The 27,535-nt window shown below is 41.4% G+C and overlaps 1 protein-coding gene across 4 annotated transcripts in view; it reads left to right on the forward strand.

Moving 5' to 3' along the window:
- AMPH (amphiphysin) overlaps window positions 1-27,535 on the forward strand; it is a 183,552-nt gene that overhangs the window by 114,956 nt on the left and 41,061 nt on the right. For 3 of the 4 annotated variants that reach the window (XM_079931516.1, XM_079931517.1, XM_079931515.1), the window contains exons 6-12: window positions 28-135; window positions 2,028-2,113; window positions 8,510-8,585; window positions 9,225-9,307; window positions 12,033-12,171; window positions 13,279-13,407; window positions 24,875-24,991. In XM_079931516.1, the coding sequence (XP_079787642.1) occupies window positions 28-135; window positions 2,028-2,113; window positions 8,510-8,585; window positions 9,225-9,307; window positions 12,033-12,171; window positions 13,279-13,407; window positions 24,875-24,991 (738 nt within the window). The remainder of the gene's footprint in view (window positions 1-27; window positions 136-2,027; window positions 2,114-8,509; window positions 8,586-9,224; window positions 9,308-12,032; window positions 12,172-13,278; window positions 13,408-24,874; window positions 24,992-27,535) is intronic. The other variant, XM_079931518.1, reaches the window with a different exon arrangement.

The raw sequence follows: 27,535 nt of genomic DNA on the forward strand, positions 1-27,535 counted from the left end.
TTAGCGCATATGTTTCCCTGTTGGCAGAACCGCATCGCAAAGCGCAGCAGGAAACTGGTGGACTACGACAGTGCCCGCCACCACCTGGAGGCTTTGCAGAGCTCCAAGAGGAAGGACGAGAGTCGCATCTCTAAGGTAGGGGCCGATCCCACTGTTGTCACCACTCTCCATGTTCTGTGACCTATTGCAACTTTGCTTTTGAAAATGAAATCTTCCCTTTCTCATGGAGACTGGAATCAGGACAGAATTGAAACTGAAGCACGGTGCTTGTGGGCTGCTGTTCATAATTTTCAAGTAACATTAAGAGTTTTCAGGTCACAGTAGAGTTCACATGGGTGACACTGACTCACATTTTCATCATCATAAACGTTCGCCCCCAACAGTACTGCCTGATCAAAGAAAGTAACGCGTCCTTACATTCTTTCTGTGGTCGTGCTCCATACTTGTTGCCAGAATGCAGATTCAACTAGGAAATCGAGTGTGAAATTCTCAGACATAGATTGTGCTTGAGCGTACAGATGTGTACTACAATTGCATGACGTTCTTTTTCTTTTAGAAAAACCCATTTCCAGAGCTTTTACCATGTATGTCAGTCATCGGCTGACAGCTCATGGGAGACACCTGCTGACTTCTCACTTGGCATCCAGTCTTGCCTTTCCCCATCTGCACACACACAGCTGCCTGGATGGCCTTTCTGCAGCACATATCTAGATAGAGTTTCTCCACTGCTTAAGTCTTTTAACGGCTCCCACTGCCTGTAGAAAAAAAATTCTAGATTCCTTACTATGGCCCATGCGACCTTCGCAACTTGGTTCTGACTCACCTCTCCGTCCTTGTCAACTTTTAAGTCTTCTTTCCCCTCCTTTCCTCCCTCTACACATGTCCTAAGCTGGAGCCTCTGTGACCTACAATACCAGCTGCTGAGCAGCTGTGATAAGAGCTGCCCTTCACGCGAGGCCCCTGAGGTGCCAGGCACCATGTTCAACACTTCATTTACATCCTCTTTCTTCAATACTCACAACACCTGTGAGGTGGGCATTGCTATGTGCATTTTACGGATTTGAGGTGCACAGAGGTGGAGCAGTCTGATAAGTCCACGTGGTTAGTGAGCTAGCATCCCCAGTCCAGCAGCTCCACCTTTTATGTATTGCAGTCCATTCTCCATCCCCTTTGTTAGCAAACATTTGCTCATTCTTCAAGATTTGATATCAAGTTAAAACATCACCTGCCCTATGGAACCTTCTCGATTCCCTGCACCATTTTCCTTAATAGCATGCTCCATAACAGCTTATAAGCCCTTTCTTGTAGTGTAATTACTTAGACTTCCCACTAGACAGGGAATTTCTTGGAGAAGCATCCGTGTCCAGCATCCCGAGCAGAGCAGAGTATGTGACAGGCTGTTAATGCATTTTTGTAGAGTGAATGACTCTGGAAGAGATACAAGAGCAACCATTGTAATCAATCACGTTTTTCTTTTGAAATAAGATTCAGTATTTCACTTTTTTTTTAATTAATTAATTTATTTATTTTTGGCTGCATTGGGTCTTCGTTGCTGCACGTGGGCTTTCTCTAGTTGCGGCGAGCAGGGCTACTCTTTGTTGCAGTGCGTGAGCTTCTCATTGTGGTGGCTTCTCTTGTTGCAGAGCACGACTTGGGCACTCAGGCTTCAGTGGCTGTGGCACGTGGGCTCAGTAGTTGTGGCTCGTGGGCTCTAGAGCACAGGCTCAGTAGTTGTGGCGCACGGGCTTAGTTGCTCCGCAGCATGTGGGATCTTCCCGGGCCAGGAATCAAACCCGTGTCCTCTGCATTGGCAGGTGGATTCTTTACCACTGCGCCACCAGGGAAGTCCCCAGTATTTCACTTTTATTGAAAAAAATCTTGTGGATTTTTACCAGATTCTCTCCTTCCCAAAATGTTTCCGGGATGCCATAAAGCTATTCCTATTTTATATTAAGCGATGTTGTGTCTAGAAATGGCTGTGTCTATGTGATATTTTTTAGTGTAAACATGTTATGTGTCACTTCTAGGCAGAAGAGGAATTTCAGAAAGCACAGAAAGTGTTTGAAGAGTTTAACGTTGACTTACAAGAAGAGTTACCATCATTATGGTCAAGGTAAAGATGTTTCTGTACAGGTTATAGAAGTTCACGAACAGAGAATATTCGTTATCTTGTCTTATTCCGTGTGATGCTTCCGCACTGTGCAATAGAAGTGTTCAGTAATCTGTAATTTCCAATATGGTAGCTACTTGCCACACGTGGCTAGCTGTTGAGCACTTGGAATATGGCTAATGTGACCGGGGAACTGAATTTTAAATTAAAATGATTTCTCTTTAACTCTTTTAAATTTAAATCACCTGATGTAGCTAGCAGCTGCTCCATTGGATGGCACAGTCTTAGACCTTGGTATATTTCTCAGGTGGAGACCCAAATCTCAGCTAAGAAGCATTAGGAGAACTGTCCTTAACCTTGAAATTTACAAGGATACTCTTTTAGCTTTTGGAAGAACTTCCTTTATTCCAATAGCTCATCTAGTCTTCGGTCTTTGATACGAAGCCTCTACTTTCAGCCCTTACCTGTTAACCCGAACTTCATTCCTATTTTAGATGTTAACCATTCTTCTCATTTATAGGTATTCTGCATTTCTCATGCCATTAAGTGCAGTTTTCCCCACTCAGTGGTTGAACAAGAAGCTGTTGGGTGAATTGGGGCCTTATATCTCTCAATTCCCATCAGCACCCCCATGCTACCACCCTGAATAAACAGAATTGTGCTTGTCATTGCAACACTGCTTTAAGTCAAATCCTAAATCTTGGCGAGGATATGGAGGAAAGGGAACCCTCGTACACTGTTGGTGAGACTGTAAATTGGTGTGGCCACTATGGAAAACAGTATGGAGGTTCCTCAGAAAACTAAAAATAGAATTACCATATGATCCAGCAATCCTACTCCTGGGCATATATCTGAAAAAGATGAAAACTCTAATTGGAAAAGATATATGCACCCCTCTATTCATAACAGCACTATTCACAATAGCCAAAACATGGAAGCGACCTAAATGTCCATTGACAGATGAATGAATAAAGAAGATATGGTACGTATATACAATGGAATACTACTCAGCCATAAAAAAGAACAAAATAATGCCGTTTGTGGCAACATGGATGCAACTCGACATGATCATAAGTGAGGTTAAGTCAGAAAGAGAAAGACAAATCCCATATGATATCACTTATATGTGGAATCTAAAATATGGCACAAATGAACCTATCTATGACACAGAAACAGACTTATAGGCAGAGTATTATTCTTCCCTTGTAGGGGGCTCTGCGGGAAACAGTGACCAGCTCCCGGGGGGACAGGCTTCCCTCAGGGCAGTGCTGAGGTGCGAGCGTCCTGGCTGGCAAGCTGGGACTGCGGTAAGCTGAGCTTCTAATCCTTTCCACCATTTCCGAGAACAAAGAAACATCTTAATAAAGAAATTAAGTTGGCCTTGACAGCTGACCAGGAGGGACCTGAGAAGGCCTCAGACAAGTCCTTTGGGGAAATGGTAATGTCTCAGAGTCTCTTGTTTATGAAGAACTTGTGAAATGAAACCTCCCAAGCAGATGATATCAGAATTCAGAGCCTGGTACTCTTTGTGGGTGTATATCTTACTGCTGGTGATGCTAGTTTTTTAGAAGCCAAGGTTATAGTCAGAATGTGCCCTTCCAGTGGAATGAGTGCCAAATTTGTTCATTCATTGGTTTGTTCATTTGCTTATTCATTCATTCATTTATTCATGGACTTTTGTGTGTGTGTGTGTGTTCCCGGGCCTCTCACTGCTGTGGTCTCTCCCGTTGCGGAGCACAGGCTCCGGACGCGCAGGCTCAGTGACCATGGCTTACGGGGCCCAGCCGCTCCGCGGCATGTGGGATCTTCCCAGACCGGGGCACGAACCCGTGTCCCCTGCATCGGCAGGCAGACTCTCAACCGCTGCGCCACTAGGGAAGCCCTATTCATGGACTATTTACTGCATGCCTGTTCTGTCCTGTTCTGCTATATTAGGTGCTGGGCCTATACTCACGAACTAGACCAAGGCAGTCCCTACTTTGAAAGAATCTCTGATTTCATAAATTGGAGAGAATCACTATATGATAAGTTGCATTAAAAATATTGAACTTTTTTCTCAATTGAATACATCTAGTTGATTTAATTTCTGAGTTCTAAAAGGAAACAATAAACGTATTAGAAAATTGTGGATGTTTGTTTAGTCATTCTAAATAAGGTATTTCTCTCTAGTGCCAGTTATTTCTCTAAATAATCATTGCTATAAAAAAGATATGCTGTGTATCAGGAAACAGAATTTAAAGATAGAAGAAAGGGGATTCTTGTTTTTGCTCAATGTATTCAAAGTTCAATATGTTTAATAGAAAATCCCTTATAAATAAATAACAATAAAACAACACCAAGAAATAAGCAAACTAGGAATAGATGACTCACAAAAGGAGAAATTCAAATGGGCGATAAATAAATGAACAAAAAAATGTTAACTCACCTTTCATTAAAGGAACATACATAATTAAATAGTTGGTGAGATGCTAACTCTTTCTCATCATATTTACAAAGGTTTTGTGTGAAGTCACATTCAAAGTTGGGGGAACAGAAGGGGAGCAGGTCAGCAGTGCCCATCGAAGCTTCTGTTTTCTGTGCCTTTCACCCAGCATTTACAGTCAAGAAGCTTATTCAAAGGAACTAGTAAAGCTGGACCCAGAGTTCAAGTCATAGGTCTTCATTAGGGTTTTGTTTATTATAGTGAAAAATCGATGCAAAGAAAACGATACCCACCATCAACTTCAACTTCATCCCACTCCCCCATCTCTATTTAAATCTGACCCTTCTTCAGGGCAGCCTCTTTGTCGTCTCAAGCAGATGTTTGCAGCTGGCACAGGGCTCATCACTCTCCTCTCCTCTTGGTTCCTTCAGCTGTTTCTGGCGTATCTGCTAATTTTTGCTATTTAACCACGTATGGCCTTTTGTGGTACCTTTAACACTCGCACTCTGTTCTGAAATCTGCTTCTTTCTCTCACCAGTATGAATGGAGCATATGTTCATCAGTCAGCCCTCACGTGCCCCTCCAACTGGACTGTTAGTGTCTGGTGCCACCTCAGCCTACCACCAGGTGTGCAGCCAGAGTTAGATAGTCTCTTTGTCTAGTAATTGAATGAGGAACTACTGTCTGCATGATTGGGGTCCTAGGCTGCCAGTTCAAGTGCCCCAGGAAGACTCCTTTGCAAACCATGCAAGAGCTGGGTCCCTCTGCATGATGTTGTCAGGACACGTGCAGTCTCTCCTCTCCCATCCAGCCTCTGCCTTAGTTAGCTTCCTCAAATACAGGTCCAAGTCCTCTCCTTCCCCCAGGTGCAACAGGGCCATGGGTTGTAAGTAACTGTTGCCTGCAAATAAATGCGTGCTTCCTGGTCTGGAAGGTCCTCTGTCTCCCCAGGCTGTCACCTCCCAGGCTTCTGATCTGACCCTCTGCGTACTAACTATTTCCCAAACACACTGTGCCAGGATTTTCTTTATTAATGTGTGTGTGTGTATACAGACATATACATGATTATGTATATTACAGTTGACTCTTGAACAACGCAGGGTTGCTGACCCCCATACGGTCTAAAATCCGAGTACTGCTAGCTCTGCCTCAAAAACAAAAGAACTGATAAATGACTCGTCCAAGGGCAGGAAACTGAAACAGTTCAGCTAGAATCAGAACTCAAACCCTAGTTCTTTTGACTCCACATATTATGATCTCTTATTGAACACAAGCTTTTCCCTACAGTTAGTTCATTTAAAGATCTGTCAAATGAAAATACAGGTACTATCTTTATTGAAAAACATCCATGTGTAAGTGGATCTGCACAGTTCAAACCTGTGTTGTTCAAGGGTCAACCGTACTTTAAATCAATGAAAAGAAAAAGGTGAATTCAGGACCACATGATCACTGTAGATAAAGAATATTAAGATTGAGCGAAACATTCATGTGTCTTTCTCTGTCTGGCTTATTTCACTTAGCATAATACCCTGAAGGTCTATACGTCTTGTCACAAATGGCAGGATTTCCTTCCTTCTCATGGCTGAATAATGTTTCATTGTGTCTATATATCACATCTTCTTTAACCACTCATCAGTTGATGGACACTCGGATTGTTTCTATATCTTGGCTATTGTGAATAACACTGCAATGAACATGGAAGTGTGATACCTCTTTGAGATTCTGTCTCCATTCCCTCATGTATATATATCCAGAAGTGGAATTGCTGGATCGTATGATAGTTCTATTTTTAATTTTTTGAGGAATCTCCATACTGTTTCCCATAGCAGCTGCACCAATTTACATTCCCACCAACAGTGCACAAGGGCTCCGTTTTCTCCACATCCTTGCCAACATTTGTTTTCTCTTGTCATTCTGATGATACCCATTCTGATAGGTGTGAGGTTATACTGCATGGTATCGCTTATATGTGGTATCTTTTTTTAAAAAAAGGCAAACTCATAGCAACAGTGTAGAAAAGTGCTTGCCAGGTGCTGGTGGTGGGGGAAGTAGGGAGAGGTTGGTAAAAGGTACAAACTTTCAGCTCTAATGAATAAGGACTGAGGACCTAATGTAAAATATGGTGACTGTAGTTGATAACACTGTGTTATATAATTGAAATTTGCTAATAGAACTTAAAATGTTCTACAAGTAAAAGATAAATATGTGAGGTGCTGGGTGTGTTCATTAACTAGTTGGGGGAATCCTTTCACAGTGTATATATCAAGTCACCATCATGTCGCTTTAAATATGGTACAATTTTATTTGTCGATTAGACCTTAATGAAGCTGGAAAAAAGGATGAAGAAAACCCAAATAAACTAATCTTATAAAGAAAAAAAAAGATTAAGTGAAACATGGTAGGAATCCAAGGTACAGGTTAAGCCATAGGAGAAGTAAGTCTTATTGGTAGAATGGATTGTAGCACTCAACTACTGTTTCATTTCCGAACCTCTAATTTGAACTTCCAGCTTTTATTTTATTAAAATTCCAAGCCATGTAATTCATGAGAAAGCATGGAAATAATATTCACGCTTCAGCAGAATTTCTTGGCAAACATGCCATGCTTTTCTATTGCGTTTTCCTCCTTTTGCAACCAAATACTGGTTCTCTACTTGTTAACTGCATGGCCTGGGACAGTAAAACTCTTGTGCCTCAGTTTTTTTGGATATAAAATGAGAATCACTGCCTAGGGGGTTGTTATGAGGGTTAAGTGAGGGAATATAAGAAAGTGCTTAGATGACTCTCCCTTTTATTGGCTTTAATGATGATGCAACATTCATCCACCTCTCCTGTTTGGAATTTGACTCACCACAAGGCACAGCTAAGCCGCTAGAAGCCCCCTTTTCTCTACCCTTTCAACTCTTTGTTTAACTAAAAGGGGTGCCTACTGTGTATGGGCACATTCTTATTCCCCAGTAAGTATTCTTATTATAAACTCCCTGAATATATGTTTACTCCATATATTAGACCTATTTAGTATTTCTGGTCCTTTCTTGCTCTTGATTGGCATTTGGAATCTAATTAACCAATCAGGATTCTGGGATGATTTTTGAGAATGTCACTGAAAAAAGAACATGAATTAAATCAAAGTAGTGATTTACTCAGATGGAGTCAGAAGGACTGAATTAAATATAGAGTCCAAAGAGCCCTCATTTAGAGCAGAGGGAGCTTATACTGGGGATACTGGGCTGAATCCACTGGGCTGACTGGTGTGCTTACTATTAGGGACCTAAACATGAAGACTGAGGGGACCTTGCTCATTTCACAGAAGCCCCCCCACCATGACTTTACTTCACAAATGTGTTTGAGGTATTGCGAATGAATAGCTTGTGTTTTTAATTTGTTCAATGAAAGTACACTCTCACTTCCGCTGAAAAATTGTAATTAATTTGTAGGTTTTTTCATTTCTCTCTATCAAACAAATTTCAGAATCCAAATATATGATACCAAAACTAGACCATTTATATTTTGTAAAAATTAATAAACTTCTCTATCTGAAAACTTTTACAAGATACAAATCTAAACTACAAATGCTTAGGGCAGTGGTTCCAAAAGTGTTATCTCTGAGCCAGCAGCATCAGTATTACCTAGAGCTTGTTAGAAATTCAAATTCTTAGTCCCCACCTCAGACCTGCTGAATCAGAAACAAACCTCCAAGTGACCCTGGTGCACATTGAAGTGTGAGAACCATTTGTTGGGGTTATTACCGACACTCTAGGAAAGGTTGTGCTGTATACCAAAAGAAGCTATTTTTTTTCATTAACAAATCAGGAAAGGTTGGGCCTACTCTGGGTTAGGCATTTTTATTTAATCCAACGTTATTCAAAATTTCGTAAAGAAAATCTGTCTTTAATATATGTCATTGCCATTGAAAATACAGTTTTGCTGACCGGTCTTTCCCATCTCTTCTTTCCTCTTTGTATCTCTACATGGTAGACGAGTTGGATTTTATGTCAATACTTTCAAAAATGTCTCTAGCCTAGAGGCCAAGTTTCATAAGGAAATTGCGGTGGTGAGTAACGAAGATTGTTTTTCCTTATGGAATGTAAAGTAAATGAATGTTTGTTCTGGAAGCAGATGAAATGGCACAGCATTATGCAAAGAATTCACTCTCTTTCGTGTTTCTTTTAATAGTGTGTCATGACCCTCAATAATATTTCTACATTTTTTTTGTAGTGACCACATGGTTCTGTATAGCTGGTAAAGATTTTAGTTTGTGCTTTCATGAATCCCTGCCTGCTTGTTACAGTCTTACAGTCTTTTTTTTTCTTTCAGTCAGTTTTTAAAGTTGGATTTCCAAGTCTTTAGGCTCAGGAGAAATTGGTTTCCAGATATTCACATAGTCAGCAGCTCTGTCATCGACTAATATTTTCTTAGTTCAGCAGGGAGGTTGTATGACTTTATCTCTAATGGAATCAATGTAAACAATAAGTTTTCCTGCTCTGGTTTGCATATGTATTTGTTTATTTGTGTTTGTGGCCTGACAGTTTTGACATGAATTTTAGGTTGAACCCTGTTCAGAGGTTAACTTATCCTGGGACCATTCGTACTATCATAAGATTCTTAGTTTTTCAATAAACAATTCCTTTCTGGGGTCAGTAGCCTGAATTTGCAGCAGAATGACTTACAGCAGTGGCCTCTGTCCCCTTAGCTTTGCCACAAACTATATGAAGTGATGACGAAATTGGGTGACCAGCACGCTGACAAGGCCTTCACCATTCAAGGAGCTCCCAGGTAGGCCATGTTCATCAGAGCCAAGTTCATGTGTGTACACCTTGAAAGCAAGGATTGTTGCAAATTCTGCAGTCTGTATCAGCCTATGGTCTTTTACTCATCCTCCAACGATCTAAAACCAAGGAGCCCTTCCATCTGGAGGCTGATGCCAGCCTTAGTTCTGTGCTTTTATGTTGACTTTTAGCCTTCAGATGTATCTCTATGGACTTTTGTCATTGTCACAATAGAGTTGATATCTACCTCTCTCTGCTTTCCAGCAGTGGTGCCAGCTTTTTACATATAATTTCTTTTTTTTAAATAAATTTATTTATTTTTATTTATTTATTTTTGGCTGTGTTGGGTCTTCGTTGCTGTGCACCGGCTTTTCTCTAGTTGCGGCGAGCGGGGAGCTACTCTTCGTTGCAGTGTGCGGGCTTCTCATTGCGGTGGCTTCTCTTGTTGTGGAGCACGGGCTCTAGGCGCGCGGGCTTCAGTAGTTGTGGCACGTGGGCTCAGTAGTTGTGGCTCCCGGGCTCTAGAGCTCAGGGTCAGTAGTTGTGGCGCACGGGCTTAGTTGCTCCGCAGCATGTGGGATCTTCCCGGAGCAGGGCTTGAACCCGTGTCCCCTGCATTGACAGGCGGATTCTTAACCACTGCGCCACCAGGGACGTCCCTTACATATAATTTCTAGTTGTGCACTTGTTACTTTAGTTGGAGAAGAAGGGAATTCCCCAAACTCACAACAGTTAGTCCTGATACTTATTATTGGTGCTTATACCTTTAATGAATCCATTTTGGGAAAGGAGAAAGGAAGTAGGTGAGACCTCTTCTTACCTCCAAACTTGACCTTGCAAGCACTGCGTTGTTTTGTTGAACGTTGGTTTGGTTTTATTTTGAGTACGCCAGTCAGTTATACCAAAGCCTCAGTGATCCGTAAGTAAATGGTCTACACTGCCAGGGTTTGGATTCACAGCAGCCTTCTCCTGTGATTTGGGAATCCCTTTTATCCATCCTTCTCAGACATTATGTACTCAAGTAGTGTAGGCTAGTGAGGCTTGGGTTGGAAGTCAGAAGACTCGGCTTTCAAGTTTCTGACTCTGCAGTTAATTTGCTGTGCCTTCCTTGAGTAGGTTCAATAACCTCTCTGGTTTAAGAGCTCTTTTTTAATCAACAGAAATAAAAATGTGCTATTGAACTAAACAGCTTCTAAGGTAATATGCAGTCCTGACATTCTGTACTTACGATCTTAACATCAGTCAATGTACATATGATACACACGCATTTATAAAAGCACACATACTCTTAACACAGGCACCGCCACTTCCATATATCCACCTCCGTATATCAGTGTTTGGAACTCCCCGGAAATAGGTAATTTTCTTAGTTGATGCCCCTTGGTTTAGCTGTACTTGTAGTCCCTACTCTGGCTGCTATTCTAAGTGAGCATTAAGTATATTTTCTTTGTCTAAGAGAAAGAATGTTGCCTAAAAGAATACAGGAAAGGGATAGAGCTGCTGTTTCCAATACAATTATTTCAATATGAGGTTAGAAACCAAGAAAGAATTGTAATAAGAGTATCACAGTGACATTTGGGTGATTTAGAGATGCAGTGCATGGGAAAAGGTTGTTCCCTTACACAGAGAGGAAAGGGACAAAGGCATCTGGAAGTTGCAATGTTGCTGAATCAGATACAATGAAGAAAAAGCGGGGCCACGACCACTTGACAAACGTTCTTCATTTTTTTCCATGTTCCTCCGCAGAACAAGGTGGTGAGTGAGCTCAGCGGGGTCTCCATTTGGCATAGCTTTGGGGGCTGTGCTTCCCAGCAGAGGCCATGATTGCTGGCACGGCCCCAATCATGCATGCGTCCACGTCTTGTCCACGGGACCCATTCCCTCAGCCCCTTGAATACGTAGACCCTGCTGCTGTGTACGTGCTCATTTATTTGGGGGTGCAGACCTTGTTCCCTCAATCTGTAGCGTTTAGAAATTCTTAGAGAGTAGGATGTATCCCGAGTCGTGTCTTAGCTGTTGCATTTGGGCTGACGACAGGCATCTGGCCTGGTGCCAGGAATGTAGTGGGCTCTCAGGAAACAGTACAGACTCTCATCTATCACATAATATGTTTGCAGTTTCAGGCTGTCTGAGCTGAGTCACTGTGCCATAAGGTGTAGAAGGAGAAATAATGAATTAATTTCTAAATGTCATCAGAAAGCACTCCTACAAAATCTTAATGAGCGCTATCCTTTTTTTAATACCCCATGAATCATTTGGGGGGTAGGTTTTGCTATAGATTATGCCATAGCAAGATTCTCTTAAAAATCAAAAGTAAAATTAGTTCAATTAATTCAGCTTATGTTTGGAAGATCCTTGCAGAGTCTGTCTGGCCCAGTGGAAAGAAGAGGGGTTCGCATTACCAAGGCCAGAATTCAGATCCACTAATTGCCCAGTGACTTTAGGGATCTTTATCCTCTCCGTGCCCTACTTTACTTACCTGTAAAGTGGGGACAGTCGTGCCTGGGTCTTGTGATGATTAGAGATAATATATGAACGGGATCTGGCGCACAGTGGACAATACATAGTACCAGTTACCGCATCACCGTCGCTAATAAGCAGAATTAACAGGAAGAGGGAGTAGATAACCAGCAGTACCTGGAGTGCCTCAGTTTTTCTGTGGGAAGGAGGGCCCCTGAGAAATAAGTACTGTTCCTTAGAAGGAGCCCTGCTTACTCTCTGTGTTCATCCAGCGACTCGGGTCCTCTCCGTATTGCAAAGACGCCATCGCCGCCCGAGGAGCCTTCACCCATCCCGAGCCCGACAGCTAGTCCAAATCACACGCTGGCACCTGCGTCTCCTGCACCAGCCCGGCCTCGGTCACCCTCGCAGGTAGGAAGAGATCACGTGTATAATATTAGGGGGACTGGGAAAACTGGTGCTCAGTTGACCACACCTGAGGTAATTCTATGGGGCGGGGACATTGAAAAGAGTTTCCAGTCAGGCAGGTTTTGAGGTGGGAGCCTTGGGCATTGTGACCATCACCAAGGAATCAGCTTCCTTCCCTTACTTGGATTTTTATGTTTCCTCACATACCCTCTGCTTGAGTGTGTTGACACGTCTTTCCACAATCTCAGCTTCCTCAGGCTCGCATGCTCTCCTTTTCTCAGAGTCCTGTCCTTTAAGATTGTGTTGAATCCTACCTTTTCCAGGAAGCCTCCCTCCTGTTAGTGCTTTAGGTAACATCTGGAGCAAGAAAGGCCACGACGTGTATGTCATTTCACGTTTTTTGCGTCACCCGCGGTATATTGCGCGTGCGCTCAACAAAAATGATGGAACAAGTGTTTGAAAGAAGCAGAAAGGGCCAAGCAAAGATAAATACAGGGAAAAGTGGCCACCCTTATCTTCCCTGCTTTTGGCAAAAATGAAATTCCTATGGGGAAACTCGAAGTCTCCAATCCAGTTCAAGCTTTCTTGTGTATGGTTGAAACTAAGGAACGTTGTACGAAGATACGAATCATGGATAGATCTCTAAAACGCTTATTTTCCAAAATACTGGAGTGCCGAGCGAGATGTAGGCTGCTTATGGTGGTCTCACTAACTCCAGTGAAAAGCTTGCTGGATGTTAGTTCTAGAATGCTAATGCACTGTTGAAGTGAGAAATCATTTTCAGTTGACTTCAGAGAAGGTACTGCCTTAGTTTAACTTGAGGGGCACAGGTACACGTGGCACCGCAGCCCCGTGTATAGCACTTGGGTTGAGATGGATGGAGCCTCATAGCCTGACTTTTTCTCATTGGGCCACTGGTTGTCAGAGCTCTGAGGGCCACCCAAGAAGGCGTTCTTTGCCCGAATCAGGTGGGCTTATTTCTCTAAGCAGACCTACATTTCAATCAGCAATCAGTCTGTTCCCCTAGCTCTGTTTACGTGACATTTCTGCGTGTCTCCCGTGCCATCTTTGCCTGAATTAACCCCTGTTGGTTTGTGTGATGCTTCTTAGACAAGGAAAGGGCCTCCTGTCCCACCTCTCCCTAAAGTCACCCCAACAAAGGAGCTACAGCAGGAGAACATCATCAGTTTCTTCGAGGACAACTTTGTTCCGGAAATCAGTGTGACGACGCCTTCTCAGGTGAGTGCCTGATACAGAGCTGGGATGTTCACTAAAGCACCACAGCAGCAGAGGGACCCTCAGAGCTCATCTCTAAAGAAGGTGGCAGATGTTCAAGCCAACAATGTAATTTCAGTTGTCATTCGGGTTTGCTTTATCAATACTTGGTGTGTCTAAAGGGTTCCCAAATGGGAGATGTGCGGTATTTGAAAAGACTCATTTTTCCCACTGTTAAGAGTTGTACATCCTTCCTATAGAAAGTTGGGAAAAATACTAAGTGTAAAGTGAAGAATGTTAATAATCCCTTAAATCATAACACTAACATAACCGCGGATGCATTTTGGTTTATTCTTTTAGTTATTTTTTCTTTTAGTTTTTTTGTTTTATCAGTTTTGCAGCACAGAATTCGGATTGTATTGTTAGGTATTCCTGAATTTTCTGCGTCATCTTACTGAGCATTTTTTCATGTCATAATACTGTCTTTTCCAAAAGTTTGACCGGGGTATTCTATCAGATGGATGTAACCAACCGCCGATGGTGGTCCCAGGTTACTTCCACTTTTTCTGTTACATCACCAGCACCTTGGTGATATCAATATATATTAATACACGTTTGTGCCTTTTATCATTTCTTCCATATTGCTCCCTAGCAGAGAATAGGAAAATGAAATTCAAAGAGGTGAATGTTAAGTCTTTTGACCTTTAGCAGGAGTAAATGTATTCATTTCCATGACTTGGCACCAGCGTTCCCCCTGCTTTTCAAGATACCTGATTGTGTGTGTGTTCCACCTACAGCTACTCTCAGTGTTATACCTACCTACACCTGTCCCAGTTTGGTTGTCCCATTGCCTCAAGGACTTAGTTGCTCCTAATGCCCTCAAAGCCATCTCTTTGTTGAGGGTGAATGTCCCCAGAGAAGTCATGCCAATATCATTTCCTCCTGGTGTTCTCAGGGTCAGAAATAATTTTAACATTTCGCAAGGGGTGCAAACACAGCATTGTAATTACTGAGTACATCCATAACGACACTACATATTGTATCCCAATTACAGTTGCATCCTGTCGCTAATAATGGAAATAATGTGCTAAAAACAGGGAGTTCAGAAAATGAAAACTCAGAAGCAGTGCAGTGGCACATCATAATTTCTCATCTCTTTCGAGGGCATTTATGGATCAGCACGATGCTTTTAGCTGTTGTTTTCCTCCTCCTGTTGTTTGTATGAGGTGCTGCATTTGGTAAGCTAATTAGAACTTGAAATGTGATTTAGTAGCTCCTTTGAGGAGGGGGAATTGCACTTTTATCAGTGCGTGGACCAGTTATATCTGTGGATACACAGATGCCACCAGGGATAGCGGTCTTAGAGCCAAATGATCTTACCCAGCGTCCGCCACGGCCCTGGCACCAAACTGGAGCAGTTTTCACTTCCAAATTGTGCTGTCCCTTTGTATTTCTAACAGCTCATTCTGTTTTTAGCTACATCACTTTAAAAGCAACAGTGTTTTAGGGTGATAATACCCTTACTCAAGTTGCTTTCACCTGGACCCCGCGAGAGCATCCTCTCAATTCCATCATCAATAGAGAATGTGGCCACCTAGAAGCCGTGTGTATTTAGCTGAGGACATGTAGCAGCTGAGGCCACTGAAGTAGAGAAAACGTGACACGTAGACTGGTTCTGAAATAAAGATGGGGTTTAAAAGAGTTCTTTCTTCAAAAATGTTTTTTTATTTGCAGTTTGCTGGCTCGTATAAGGGTCCTTTACAGTGGGGGAAAAAGAAAGAATCAAAGCACTTCTAAAAATTACAGATGCCAGAAGAGGTGCCTAAGTCCTCCTAAGAGTGTTAACGTGTGCTGGTGTTGTTGACTGAGAGTGATGGGCAAAGCCAAGAGTTAGGGAGAGGAGAGGGAGAGGAAGCACCTTTCAAAGCAGAAACGTCTCCAGCTGTGGCTGTAGCAGTGTGGCTACTGCAGTAACACAGATAGCTGATGGAGCCCCCTTGCCCCAGCATCGATAGTCTGTATGCATGACTCCAAGGCTGTTGGAAAGGGAAGGAAAAGCATCTCCCATTTTGCAATATATATTAATACACGTTTGCGCCTTTTATCATTTCTTTTTTTTAGAACTTTGCAACACGTTTTTATTTTTGCTTTATATCTATTACAGTGTCTGAAACCTAAAGAAATACAATTTCTCTTCCAATTTGGATGTGTGTGTAAATATCATTTGTCTGGACTCAGCACACTCAATGCCATGGTTTCCTGGCCAGTATCTGCTCTGAAATCATCAAGCTCTGTCTGTCTACCACTTATAACTTACCGGCTGGGTCACGTCCATCAGTGTGCCAGGTGACTCTGAAAGAAGTAACCCCCAGAGACATTACGGGGGCGCATTTGGGAGGGGCTCAACTTCATATAGATTGTTTTCTTTTACTCTGGGAAGGAGGCAGAAAGGATTTTCTGTCATTTTCTTCTGGATATAAGTGGCAACATGGTTCTAGCAGGTGGACCCCAGTATATAACTTGAAGCATTTCCATCGATTCAATGGCTGTGAGTCTCATGTCGCAATAAGAGCAGGGGTGAATCAAGGATTTATAGTTCAGTCTGCTTTCTCCCTTATTGAGTGGTATAATCTAGCTTTATTTAATTTCACTTATTTTTTCTTTATTGACGTATAGTTGATTTACAATGTTGTGTTAGCTTCTGGCGTACAGCAAAGTGATTCATATATATATATTTATATATAAATTTTATTTTACTGTTTTCAAAATGTTTAATGGGTCATTTTACATTTAACAAATAGATTTATGCCCCCAGTTTGCTATTTTTATCATTTGCATAACGGGGAAGAAAAGCGTTTGTATTAATCCCACCTGGAAGCTCAAGATGTGATGAATGAAATATTCCTCATCTCTGATGGATTTGTATGTTTCATACACCAGGCTTCGTCACAGCGATAATTCTCCCTTGAGAACGTCCTGGGATTGGAAACAGAAATCCATCAGGTCTACAGAGCCCTCTAATGGCCCAGACCTTAAATGTAGCCTGTGTATTTGGGAAATAGGTATTTCCCAGAATCTTCTCTGGAAATATCCTTATCTGCTCATAGGGAGATGCCTGCTTATCAAGACCACAGGGCTGACTTTGCTTCTCTGGTTCTGTGTTTACAAATATGGACCCGATAAGGGACAAATCCATCCCTCCATGTTTTTAACTCCCAGGAACTTAAATAGGAACAAATCCTGTGTGTGTGTGTGTGTGTGTGCGCGCGCGTGCACGCACCGCATTATTCTTTCAAAACAGCATTTTCCATCTAGTCCCGTGAGATGCTGTGAAAAGCGCATCTTTGATCATAGAAGGGTGGGGGCTGCATCTCCTTTTGCATTTTTCATAGTCCCTTTCAGCATGTATGGGGCTCTGAGGACTTCTGCAACAAAATCTCTGTGTACTCTCTTTAAATAAGAGCTTCTCAAATAATCTCCCATTCCCCTCAAAATACTCTATTCTCAGGAAATGGATTTTTGGTAAACATTTTTAAAAAGTATTACATCCCTGGAAACCAAATATATGGGAAATAAATAAGATTTTTACCAGAGATCAAGACCAAAAAAAAAAAATCATGTGTATAAATACACATAGATATATGTGTACATGCAAGGTTGTCTCCTTTTTTCTTCAGAAAATGTCCTGGAGTGTTTTCTATGCTGACTTGGTTACTTAACTTTAATTCAGATATTCACCGTCCCCTCCCACCAGGCCTTTCCTTAGGGATTGTGGTCCTGGGCAAATACTTTTTTTGGCGCAGGGGCTCTCCATATAAGCGGTCTGAGTCACTTGATGTGAACGTGCCAGCAGCATCCTGGTGGCCAGTCTCACGGGACCCCGTAAGTGAAATGCCGGCCAGTGGGACAGGTCTGCTTGTCAGCCAGCCTCTTCGCAGCAGGCCTGGCCACCAAGTTCCAGGGCACCCTGGTGATTTATGAGCCCCAGACTCCTGGGGTATGAGATGGACCCTCCCTGTGGAGTTAGGGTGGGAGAATGCTCCAAAGTGGAAAGATGGGGGCCGGGCCCATGCAGCTCCTGGTCCAGGGGTGTCCTGCTTGGATGGCACTGCTAGTGGTAGCTGGTTCCCACAACCAGAGGGTGATCTAAAAAATTCCAAGAAAGGTGCTCAAAAGCGTGGGGACCCCTTGAGAGGCAGGGCTAGGGGCAGGGACCCTTCTTGCCTATCTTCCTGTCAAATAGCAGTGAGGAAGAAAAGATGGCCTGTTTTTGGATTTTTTTTTCATAGCAGATACCCCAACTATTTGGTCTAAATCTTTTCCCGACAATGACGTCACATATTTTCTCTCTTTGATACAGCTTTCTTGTTTACGAATCCAAAGGGATTATCTTCTGAACAGCCCAGCTTGTTTCTCGAAGCCCTCCTGTCACCCTGATGTGCGGGAAGGCAAGACATCAGCACAGCCTTTAAATCGTGTGACCCTCAGGATCACATCAGCACTATTTACTTTGCTACTCGTAGATCTCCGTTCTCCAGCCTAAAGCTGCATCTTACGTTTTAAGTTCGTGAAATCAACCTCTTTTTCCTAGCCAATCAAACTGAAATAGATTTTTCAACTTGCAAAACACGTTCACGAGACAGCCCTTTTTAAATATATTTAAAAAATTTTTAAATATATTTTAAAAATTTCAGTTTCTGGGTTTTTATACTGTTATATGTAAATATAACTGATTTTTGTATATTGATGCTGTATCCTGCAGCCTTGTTAAACTCAATATTAGTTCCTTAGCTTTTTTGCAGATTTCACTGGATTTTCTCTATAGGTCATTGTATCTTCTGTGAATAAAGATAGTAGTATTTCTTCCTTTCTAAATTGGATGCCCTTTATTTCTTTTTCCTGCCTTATTTCACTGTCTAGTACTGCTAGTATAATGTCAAAAAGAAGTGGTGAAGAAGTTGTCCTTGCCTTGATCTTAGGGGAAAAGCGTCCAGTCTTTTGTTATTAAGCATGATGATGGCTGTAGGTTTTTGTAGATACCCTTTATCAGGTTGAGGAAGTTGACTTTTTTACCTACCTTGTTCAGAGTTTTGGACAGGACTGGAGGTGGATTTTTTCAAATACTTTCTCTACACTATTAAGATGATCATATGAGTTTTCTTTTTTAATTTGTTAATATGATGAATTATATTCATTGGTTTTCACGTGGTAAATCAATCATGCATTCCTCAGGTAAATTCCATTTGGTCATGATGCATTATACTTGTATACATATTTTTATTCAATTTGCCAAAACTTTTTCTAGAGTTTTTCTGTCTATATTCATGAGGTTTATTAGTCCGCAGGGTGTTTTTTTTAAAACAACATCTTTGTCTGATTTTAGTACCAGGGTAATGCTTGCCTCATAGAATGACTTGGGAAGTACTCCCTCATCTTCAATTTTCTAGGAAAGATTATATGGGACTGGTGTTTTTTCTTCCGTAAATATGTGGTTGAATTCACCAGAGAAGCCATCTGGGCCTGAAGGGTTGTTATTACTATTATTATTATTATTAATGGACAAATGTCTTAAGCTACAAATGTAATTCCTTTAATCGATATAGAGCAATTCAAGTCATTTCTTCTTGAGTAAGCCTTGGGAGTTTGTGTTTCTTAAGAAATTTGTCTGTTTCTTCTAAGTTGTCAAATGTATTGGAATAAAGTGGTTCATAATATTTCCTTAATATTCTTCCTAATGTCTGTGGCTCTGCCCCCACTCTCATTTCTTTTTCTTTTTTAAAAATTTATTTATTTATTTTTGGCTGCCTTGGGTCTTGGTTGCTGCGTGTGGGCTTTCTCTAGTTGTGGTGAGCGGGGGCTACTCTGCTCTAGGCACACAGGCTTCAGTGATTGTGGCTCACAGGCTCTAGAGTGTAGGCTCAGTAGTTGTGGCGCACAGGCTTAGTTGCTCCACGGCATGTGGGATCTTCCTGGACCAGGGCTCCAGCCCATGTCCTGTGCATTGGCAGGCAGATTCTTAACCACTATGCCACCAGGGAAGCCCCGTCATTTCTGATATCGATAATTTGTGCACTTTCTCTATCTTCTTTTTACCCTTGATCAGTCTGGCTAGAGAATTTTATTAGTCTTCTCAAAGATTAAAACTATCTTTTTGACTTTGTTGATATTCATATTTTCTCTCTCTTTCTTGTCTTCTATTTCATTAATTTCCATTTTGATCTGTATAATTTTCCCCATTTTTATTTAGGGTTTTATTTGCTGTGTGTATTTTTTTCACCCGAGTAGAGGCTGAGGTTTACTAATTTGAGACCTTTCTTCTTTTCTTAAATAGGCGTTTAGTGCTATAAATTTCCCCCCAAGTACTGCTTTAGTAGCATCTCACAAATTTTGTTGTGCTGTTTTTATTTTTGTTCAGTTCAAAGTATTTTCTAATTTCCACTATGATTTCTTCAACTCATCAGGTTATTAATAAAGTGTTAATTTTGTCCAAATATTGAAGGATTTTCCAGAGAGAATTATGTTACTGATTTCTAACTTAATTCCAATGAACTCAGAGAACATACTTTATATGACTTGAACATTTTTAAGTATATTGAGACCTGTTTTATGCCTCTGGAATATTGTCTACCATGTTCCATGTTTCATGTGTACACAGAAAGAAAATGTACTCTGTTATTGTGTGGAACGCTAAGTGTGAATTAGGTCATATTGGGTCATAGTGTTACCTATGTCTTCTGTAACCTTGTTTATTTTCTCTCTACTTGTTCTACTATTAAAAATTAACTATTGAAATTTCTTCTACAAAATTATGCATTTTTCTCTTTCATTTTGCTGCTTTCTTGGTTCTTGCTTCCTGTATTTTGAAGCTCTATAACTGAATGTACAAATGTTTGGGAATTGACTCCTTTTTATATCGGGAAATTACCTTCTTTATCCCTGATAATACTTTTTGATATGAAATATACTTTGTTTGATGTTAATATAACTATTCTAGCTTTCTTTTTGTTAAGTTGGCATCCTATATCTTTTTCCATCCTTTTACTTTTAACTGTTTGTGTCTCTATATTTAAAGTTAGTTTCTTGTAGGCAGTATCTAGTTGAGTCTTGCTCTTTTTAAATTCAACCTGACAATCTCTGCCTTTCATTATATTATATAGACCATTTTCATTCAAGGTGATTATCATATGGTGAAGTCTAAATCTAGCACCTTGATTTTTTTTTCTATTATCCCATCTGTTTTAACCCTTCCACCTCATTTTTCTTTGGGATTAATCCATCATTTTTATTATTCTCCTTTATTTCTTTTGTTTATTAGCTTTAACTTATTATTTTGTTACTTTAGTGGTTGCTTTAGGGCTTAAATAACTTATCACAGTCTACCTCCAAACAGTAGTATACCATTTCAGGTATAGTGTAAAAACCTCACAATAGTATACTTACATTTCTTCCCTTCTGGTTTTTGTGCTATTTTGTCATGGAGTTTACTTTTTAATGTGAAGTAACTTCACATTACCTTATTATTTTTTTAAGCAATCAATTAGCTTTTAAGGAGGTTTAATAATGACTAAAGTCATATGTTCTTACCTATGTAGTTACCATTTCTGATGCTTTTCACTCCTTTTTGTGGATCCATCTTTCCATGTGATAGCATTTCTTCTGCCTGAAAACTGTTCTTTCACATTAGTTCTAGGGCAGATCTGATGGTGATAAATTCTCTCTGTTTTTGTATGTCTGAAAAAACTCTCCATCTCATTTTTGTGTTTTAAAAATAGTTTCAAGAGGCACAGAATTCTAGGTTGGCAGTTTCTTCCTCTCGGTACTTCAAAGATATTGATTCTCTGTCTTTTTGCTTGCATTATTTCTGGTGGTAAATCTGCTGTTATTCTTATGTCATTCCTTGTAAGTGACATGTCTTTTTTTGCCTGGCCACTTTTAAGAATTTCTTTTTAATGCTAGTGTCGAGAAATTAGTTACGATGGGCCCAGGTGTGCTCCATGTGTCTCCCATCCTCTTTGGCCAGTGGCTGCACAAAGCTTGTACTCTTCATGGTGAATGGCAGGAATCCAAAGAAAACAAGTCAACCATGCAAGCACATTTCAAGCCTTTGCTTGCATTATGTTCACTGACATCCCTTGGCCAAAGCATGACGCATGGTCACCCCCAAGTCAAGGCATAAGGAAGTGAACTCCATCTGTCATGAGGCCAGGGCAGGGCTAGGCATAAGGATTATGCTCAATTGTACACTATATTGGAGGAAGTCCGGTACCTTAATTGTAAACTTAAGATGTCCTTAGCAGAAGACACTTCATGAAATACAGCATAGAAGGTTATTATAATTGGTAGTTATTTCCCATTGGCTATTTCTCCTCAGTGTGGTTTCACATCTAGTCTCCTTTCTTATGTACACATCCCAGGTCATCTCTTCTAGACTTTGGATGGTAAAACAGTAGTTGGGATCAAGCTCCCAAAAAGCTCAAGAATGTTGGGACTGCATCACATCTACTCCAGTGGTGATGCAGGTGTGAGGAATGAGAAAAGATTCGTTTTCTTTTGTTACGTTAAGGGAAATTACATGTCACTATGTTTAGACATGGAATGACAGCATTGTGAGTACTTCCGTGCCCTTTTATAAAGGAATACCGCATAAACAGGCAACCCTTTTTTGCTCTTTTTGTAGCTCTATTAAATTACTCTTTGATTATGAGTGCCTTAAGGGATAACTGTCAAGTTTAAGGGAGAAAAACCAAATAGAGATTGAGCCTGAAGAAGCCAGTTACACATTTTGAAGGCAGGCAAACTGGTATGATGGATATTTGATGACAGTAATTTTACACAGACATCATTACCAAGAGTAGTAACAATATGGCTTCCATTTCCATTTTGAGTGTCTCTAATATATTATATTCAGTGCATTTCTTGTCTTTATTACTCATGGTAGTCTTACTAGGTATTATTATTCTCATTTTATGCGTGAAGAAATGGGGGCTCCAAGAAGCTGAATTAACTGCCCTGTGAGAGACAGCAAGCAAGTGGCAAAATTGGGGTGCAAACCCAGATTTATTTCAATCAAAGTCAAAGCATAATTGACTAATTTTTTTAATCCTTGATCTCTAAATTCCCATTTGAGCTTCCTTAAGGGGATCTGTTTGGCTCCTAAGGGACCAATAGACATGTTTGTGTGGCCTCAATTTTTCTGGAGAACAAGAGGAATGTCAAGAATTCCTTTGCACATCTCAGGGGTCCCTAAGATGTGGGACGGGGTCTCTGCAGCAGCCTGGAATAGCATTGGAGTCACAGGACAGTAGATAACCTGGTTCAGCCCATTCTCGTCATCTCCAAATGGGAAAATGATGCCTCTTGAAATGATCTACCTCTTGATTTTTTTCTTTTAAGGATTCGCAGCACAGGTTAAATGCAGTTTGGGGAATACAGTAAAGTAATTCTTTAAAGACAACAAAGTGCATTCCTGTGAGTTAATGTTCATATGTGTCAAGTTGTTAGAGCAGTGTGCATCCTAAATGTAATTTAAGTGTTTGCAAAATCTTAAAAATATAACTTGTCCCAGTATACAAGTTGATGAAAAACAAAACTCATGCAGATTTTGAACAGGGGCTGAGGGAATCTGTTGAGAGTTTTGTGATTGTAATTGTTAAAGAAAGAGAGATCTCAGAAGAGCATTATCCTTGTTAAATTTAAAAGTATATGTGAGGAATAATTGTGCTGCAAAATAGATAATTCAAGACTAACAGCAGGATATATAAGCAGATTTCCTCCTACAAGGAGTGTGGATATACTAAAAAAAATGTATTATCTGTTCTGCCCCCAGGCTTTTCATACATTTCTGAATTTTTAAGTTTTATGTCTATGATCAACATTAATTAAAATAACTCCTGTTTAAATTTTTTCTCTAAACATCTCTATTTTTATATAATACTTTATCCATTGTGGCCTTTCAATTTCTAGGCAACAGATGGTCAGAATTGAAGCTTATATCAAATACCAAACATATGTAACTCGAATTGTGTGAAAACTGACCCCAATTCTCTCCACTGTGGTACAGTTTCTGAGGGCTTATTTCAGCTTTGACCTTTACTGTGTAACCTGAGTCTGGGTTAGACCAACCCCAAGGCCATGCTGTGTCATGATCTCACAGTAAATGTGCGTTGCTGGTATAGTGGTAAGCATAGCTGCCTTCCACAGTAAATGAACTAATGTTAGTGCTCAGTATTATAATTTTTTTTTTTGCGGTACGCGGGCCTCTCACTGCTGTGGCCTCTCCGGTTGCGGAGCACAGGCTCCGGACGCGCAGGCTCAGCGGCCATGGCCCACGGGCCCAGCCGCTCCGCGGCACGCGGGATCCTCCCGGACCAGGTCACAAACCTGCGTCCCCTGCATCAGCAGGCGGACTCCCAACCAGTGCACCACCAGGGAAGCCCTGTAATTATTTTTGCTATTGTTATAACAGTACTTTCATTCTCTATTTGGTTTTCTTTCTAATCTAAAAATGTTCTTGGGGTAGGAGCTCATTTTGCATTGAAAACTGGGGGACGTGTTTTTCTCTCTTTCGCTCCCTCATAAACACAGTTGGGACAAACAGCATTATGGATGAAGAGTGGATCACATGATAACTGAAACCAGGGGTGGGGCACCTCTGAGGGGAAGAGGCAGGTGGGGTGAGATCACAGTAGACAACAATACCTGCCTTTTTTTTTTTTAAATAAATTTATTTATTTATTGGCTGCGTTGGATCTTCGTAGCTGCACATGGGCTTTCTCTAGTTGCGGCCAGCGGGGGCTACTCTTCGCTGCGGTGCACAGGCTTCTCATTGCGGTGGCTTCTCTTGTTGCGGAGCACGGGCTCTAGGCACACGGGCTTCAGTCGTTGTGGCTCGCAGGCTCTAGAGCACAGGCTCAGTAGTTGTGGCTCACAGGCTTAGTTGCTCTGCGGCATGTGGCGTCGTCCCGGACCAGGGCTCGAACCTGTGTCCCTTGCATTGGCGGGCAGATTCTAAACCATTGCGCCACCAGGGAAGTCCCCCTTACTTTTTAAATCTTAGCTTCCTAGGGGGCATCACAGCAGTGGGTAACTGTAACGGGTCCAAGCCTTAGCCCATCTTATCTACTTGTTCCTCTGTAAATCTTGACCTGAGTTTTCTGAGCTGGCAGAGAAGGAGATTCCTTGGATCTTGGTGGCTTTAGGATACATTCCTCAGACATTCTCTTTGTTGCCTGGACTTGGAGCTGAACAAAGGATAAGAACTGGAGCCTGGGCCATGTACCTGAGCATCTTAGGTGGTACTTGGCTGGAGGTGGTTATTTCGCCTCTCATCATACATAAGTAGTGACTCTGGGAGCCCATGGATGAGCCAGCTAAGTGGTAAATTATCAAAGCGTGCTTTGGGGTATCAGCTGAAATTGGAGGGTTATACATGGAATAGATCATGAAGTCTGATCAGATTCAAGCTCGTGCATGTTTTGTTTTGTTTTAACAGAATGAAGTCCCTGAGGTGAAGAAAGAGGAGACCTTGTTGGATCTGGACTTTGATCCTTTCAAGCCCGACATGCCCTCTGCGGGTTCTGCTGGAGTAACCCACTCACCGATGTCGCAGGTACCAAGTGGATTTTTGGATGTTTGGGGCTGATATTTCATAACCTTTAACAAGCTCAGTAAGGCATTCCGCTGACCCCTCTCCCTTTCACGTGACTGTTGACTTTTCTTTTCAGTTGACGAATATTTCCTAATGGGAAGGAAGGGTAGAAAGAGGACTTGATCACTGTCAATTAGTCTCAACCTCCCCTACCATTAGCTTTCTCTACCCTACCCACAGAGCTGGGCTAACATACATTCCAGTTTGCCAGGAATCATCCGTCTCAGAATGGTAATCCACAGAACCACATTTGTACTCGGAAGTGTCTGGGGTTGGATGATACATTTTATGGCTTCCCAAAATAAGACTGTTTCTTTGGGCTTGGGGTTTAATCTTCTTACTGTTTTCTCTACTTTCCTTCCTCATACTTTGCAAATTAAGGCATGTTTCAAATCACCATGAGATTTTGCCCCAAAAGGAATTTGTTTTCGGTATTGATAGTTCTGAACTTGATGATGGTGATGATGGCCTGTGTGTTCTTGATCATGGCTTGATGCAGAACTGGCCTTGCTTATCCAAGCTTACCCCTGCTCACGACTTCCTCCCCCTCAACATTTTCCCCATTTCAGTAGTTATTATGATCTCATTGTCTATCAGAGGGTTACTGGTGGTGGATGCTGTCATGACCTGTGGGTGATTCCCCTGGAATATAGCTACTTCACAGTTGTCTCTGCTCATGGAAGGAAGTTAACTCAGAATTTTTGCTACCCGGAAATTGTTTACGTCAGTAGTTTTGATGTGGTCGGGGCCTCACATTTGAGTTTGGGAAAAATCCAAGGATGCTACAATGTACTTCAAATTAGTGAATCACGGTGTATTGCAAAACTCAGCTTAGGAAGTGAGACCCAGCTCAACTTCCTGGTCATGAAGCCTTCTTGATACAGTAAACCTGGGGCACAGACAGCTCACTGTGACCCTCAATAAATAAAACTCCTCTTTAATCCATATTTTGTTCCAGAATGTGATTGGATTTCTGCAGGCCTCCAGGTTGTGATATTGGAATAAAATAAAAATAAAAATCTGAGACATCAACAAAGCAGGCAATTAAGTAGGTTAGACACTGGTCGGAAAGGTACTTGGCAAACAAAAATAAAAATGGGTCTCTTAGATGAACGTTTCAGGAAGTTCTGTTAATTCCCTTTTAAGATATTCGTGATGTGCCTTAGAATATTAAGGGCTCCAAGAAGTCCTACAATTTAAAAAAACTGTTTAGATTGTTTAACTTAGGGTTTCCCAAATTTGTTTGACCCCAGAAATCTGTTTTAATGAAACGGTCTTAACATTCATGGGAATGGCCTGTAAAACTCACTTTGGAAAATGCTGATGTAGTCATTGTCAGCAAGTTTGACGATTCTATCCTGGTGGCCAAGCAAAGCAGAAAATGAATGTACGTATCATTCAGAACATCTCCTTTCCAGAGCTTTCCCATTGTATAGAAAGCCAGCAGAATTCAAGGGACTTCTTCTGCCTTCCCCACCAACATTTATTACTTCAGTGGCAGGAAGAGAGTTTCCACAGTGGCTGCTGTGATGATCAGGGGGTGAGATACCACAGCATTTCTGTCTGCAAGTCTGACTCAGGAGAGAAACCTCTTCTCTGTCAATTCATGATTAAAAGAAGCCATGAATCATGGAAATTAAGGCTAAGAGATTCTTTCAGAATTCAACAAACAAACAAAAAATACCCTTGGTGATATCTTCAAAGGTCTCAGTTTCTGGAGGAAATGTATTACTGCCGTCAGGGCAAGCTGTGTGCGCCCCTCTGTCCTTCCCTCGGGCCAGGTGATTAACTGCTCTGACTTCCCAGTGGCTGTAATTGAGTCACCTCACCGCAGAGTTGTCCTGTGATCCAGCGCTCACCACATCTCTCCTCTTTGGCTAAGAAGAAACGTGTAGGCTGAGATAACAAGAGGCACAGAGCTGTTAGAATCTGCTACCTTCTCTCCCCTTCACTCAAAATGCTCTCCCTTCCCCATCGCCTGACCCCGTGTTTTATTTTATTTTATTTTGAGATCCAGAGTTTTGCTTTATTAGACGTCTGTGAAGACAGTTTGCAGATACAGTCAGATTGTGAATTGCTGCCACGTTCTGTGAAGTTTGAGTTTATAGTGAACAAGACCCCAGTGGCTGTTATTTTAGAATATATTTCCATATTCCAAGCAGATGAGACATGTGATGTTTATGGCCAACAGCTTTCATACTAGTCATCCACTTCAGCCATTTCCCAGCATAAATATGCAGCTTAATCCTAGCTACTTCATCTCTACAATGTGGGATTCGATCTTCAACTAATAATGCATTCTGACTCCTGTTTATATAGGTGCATGCAGTTAACCAGACCTGGACTCTAACAGCTAAACTTGATCTAAATAGCATTCTAGGGGTAGGGCAGGCTCTGTAATCCGGACTCATCTTAGCCATCTGACCCCATGTTTTAATTTGCGTTCTTGCTGCTCAAAGAACACCTCACCTTGTGATGTCTGCAGTGTCCACACGAGCTAACACA

Source organism: Stenella coeruleoalba (assembly GCF_951394435.1).
Source record: "Stenella coeruleoalba genome assembly, chromosome: 9".
In the NCBI taxonomy this organism is placed as follows: domain Eukaryota; kingdom Metazoa; phylum Chordata; class Mammalia; order Artiodactyla; family Delphinidae; genus Stenella; species Stenella coeruleoalba.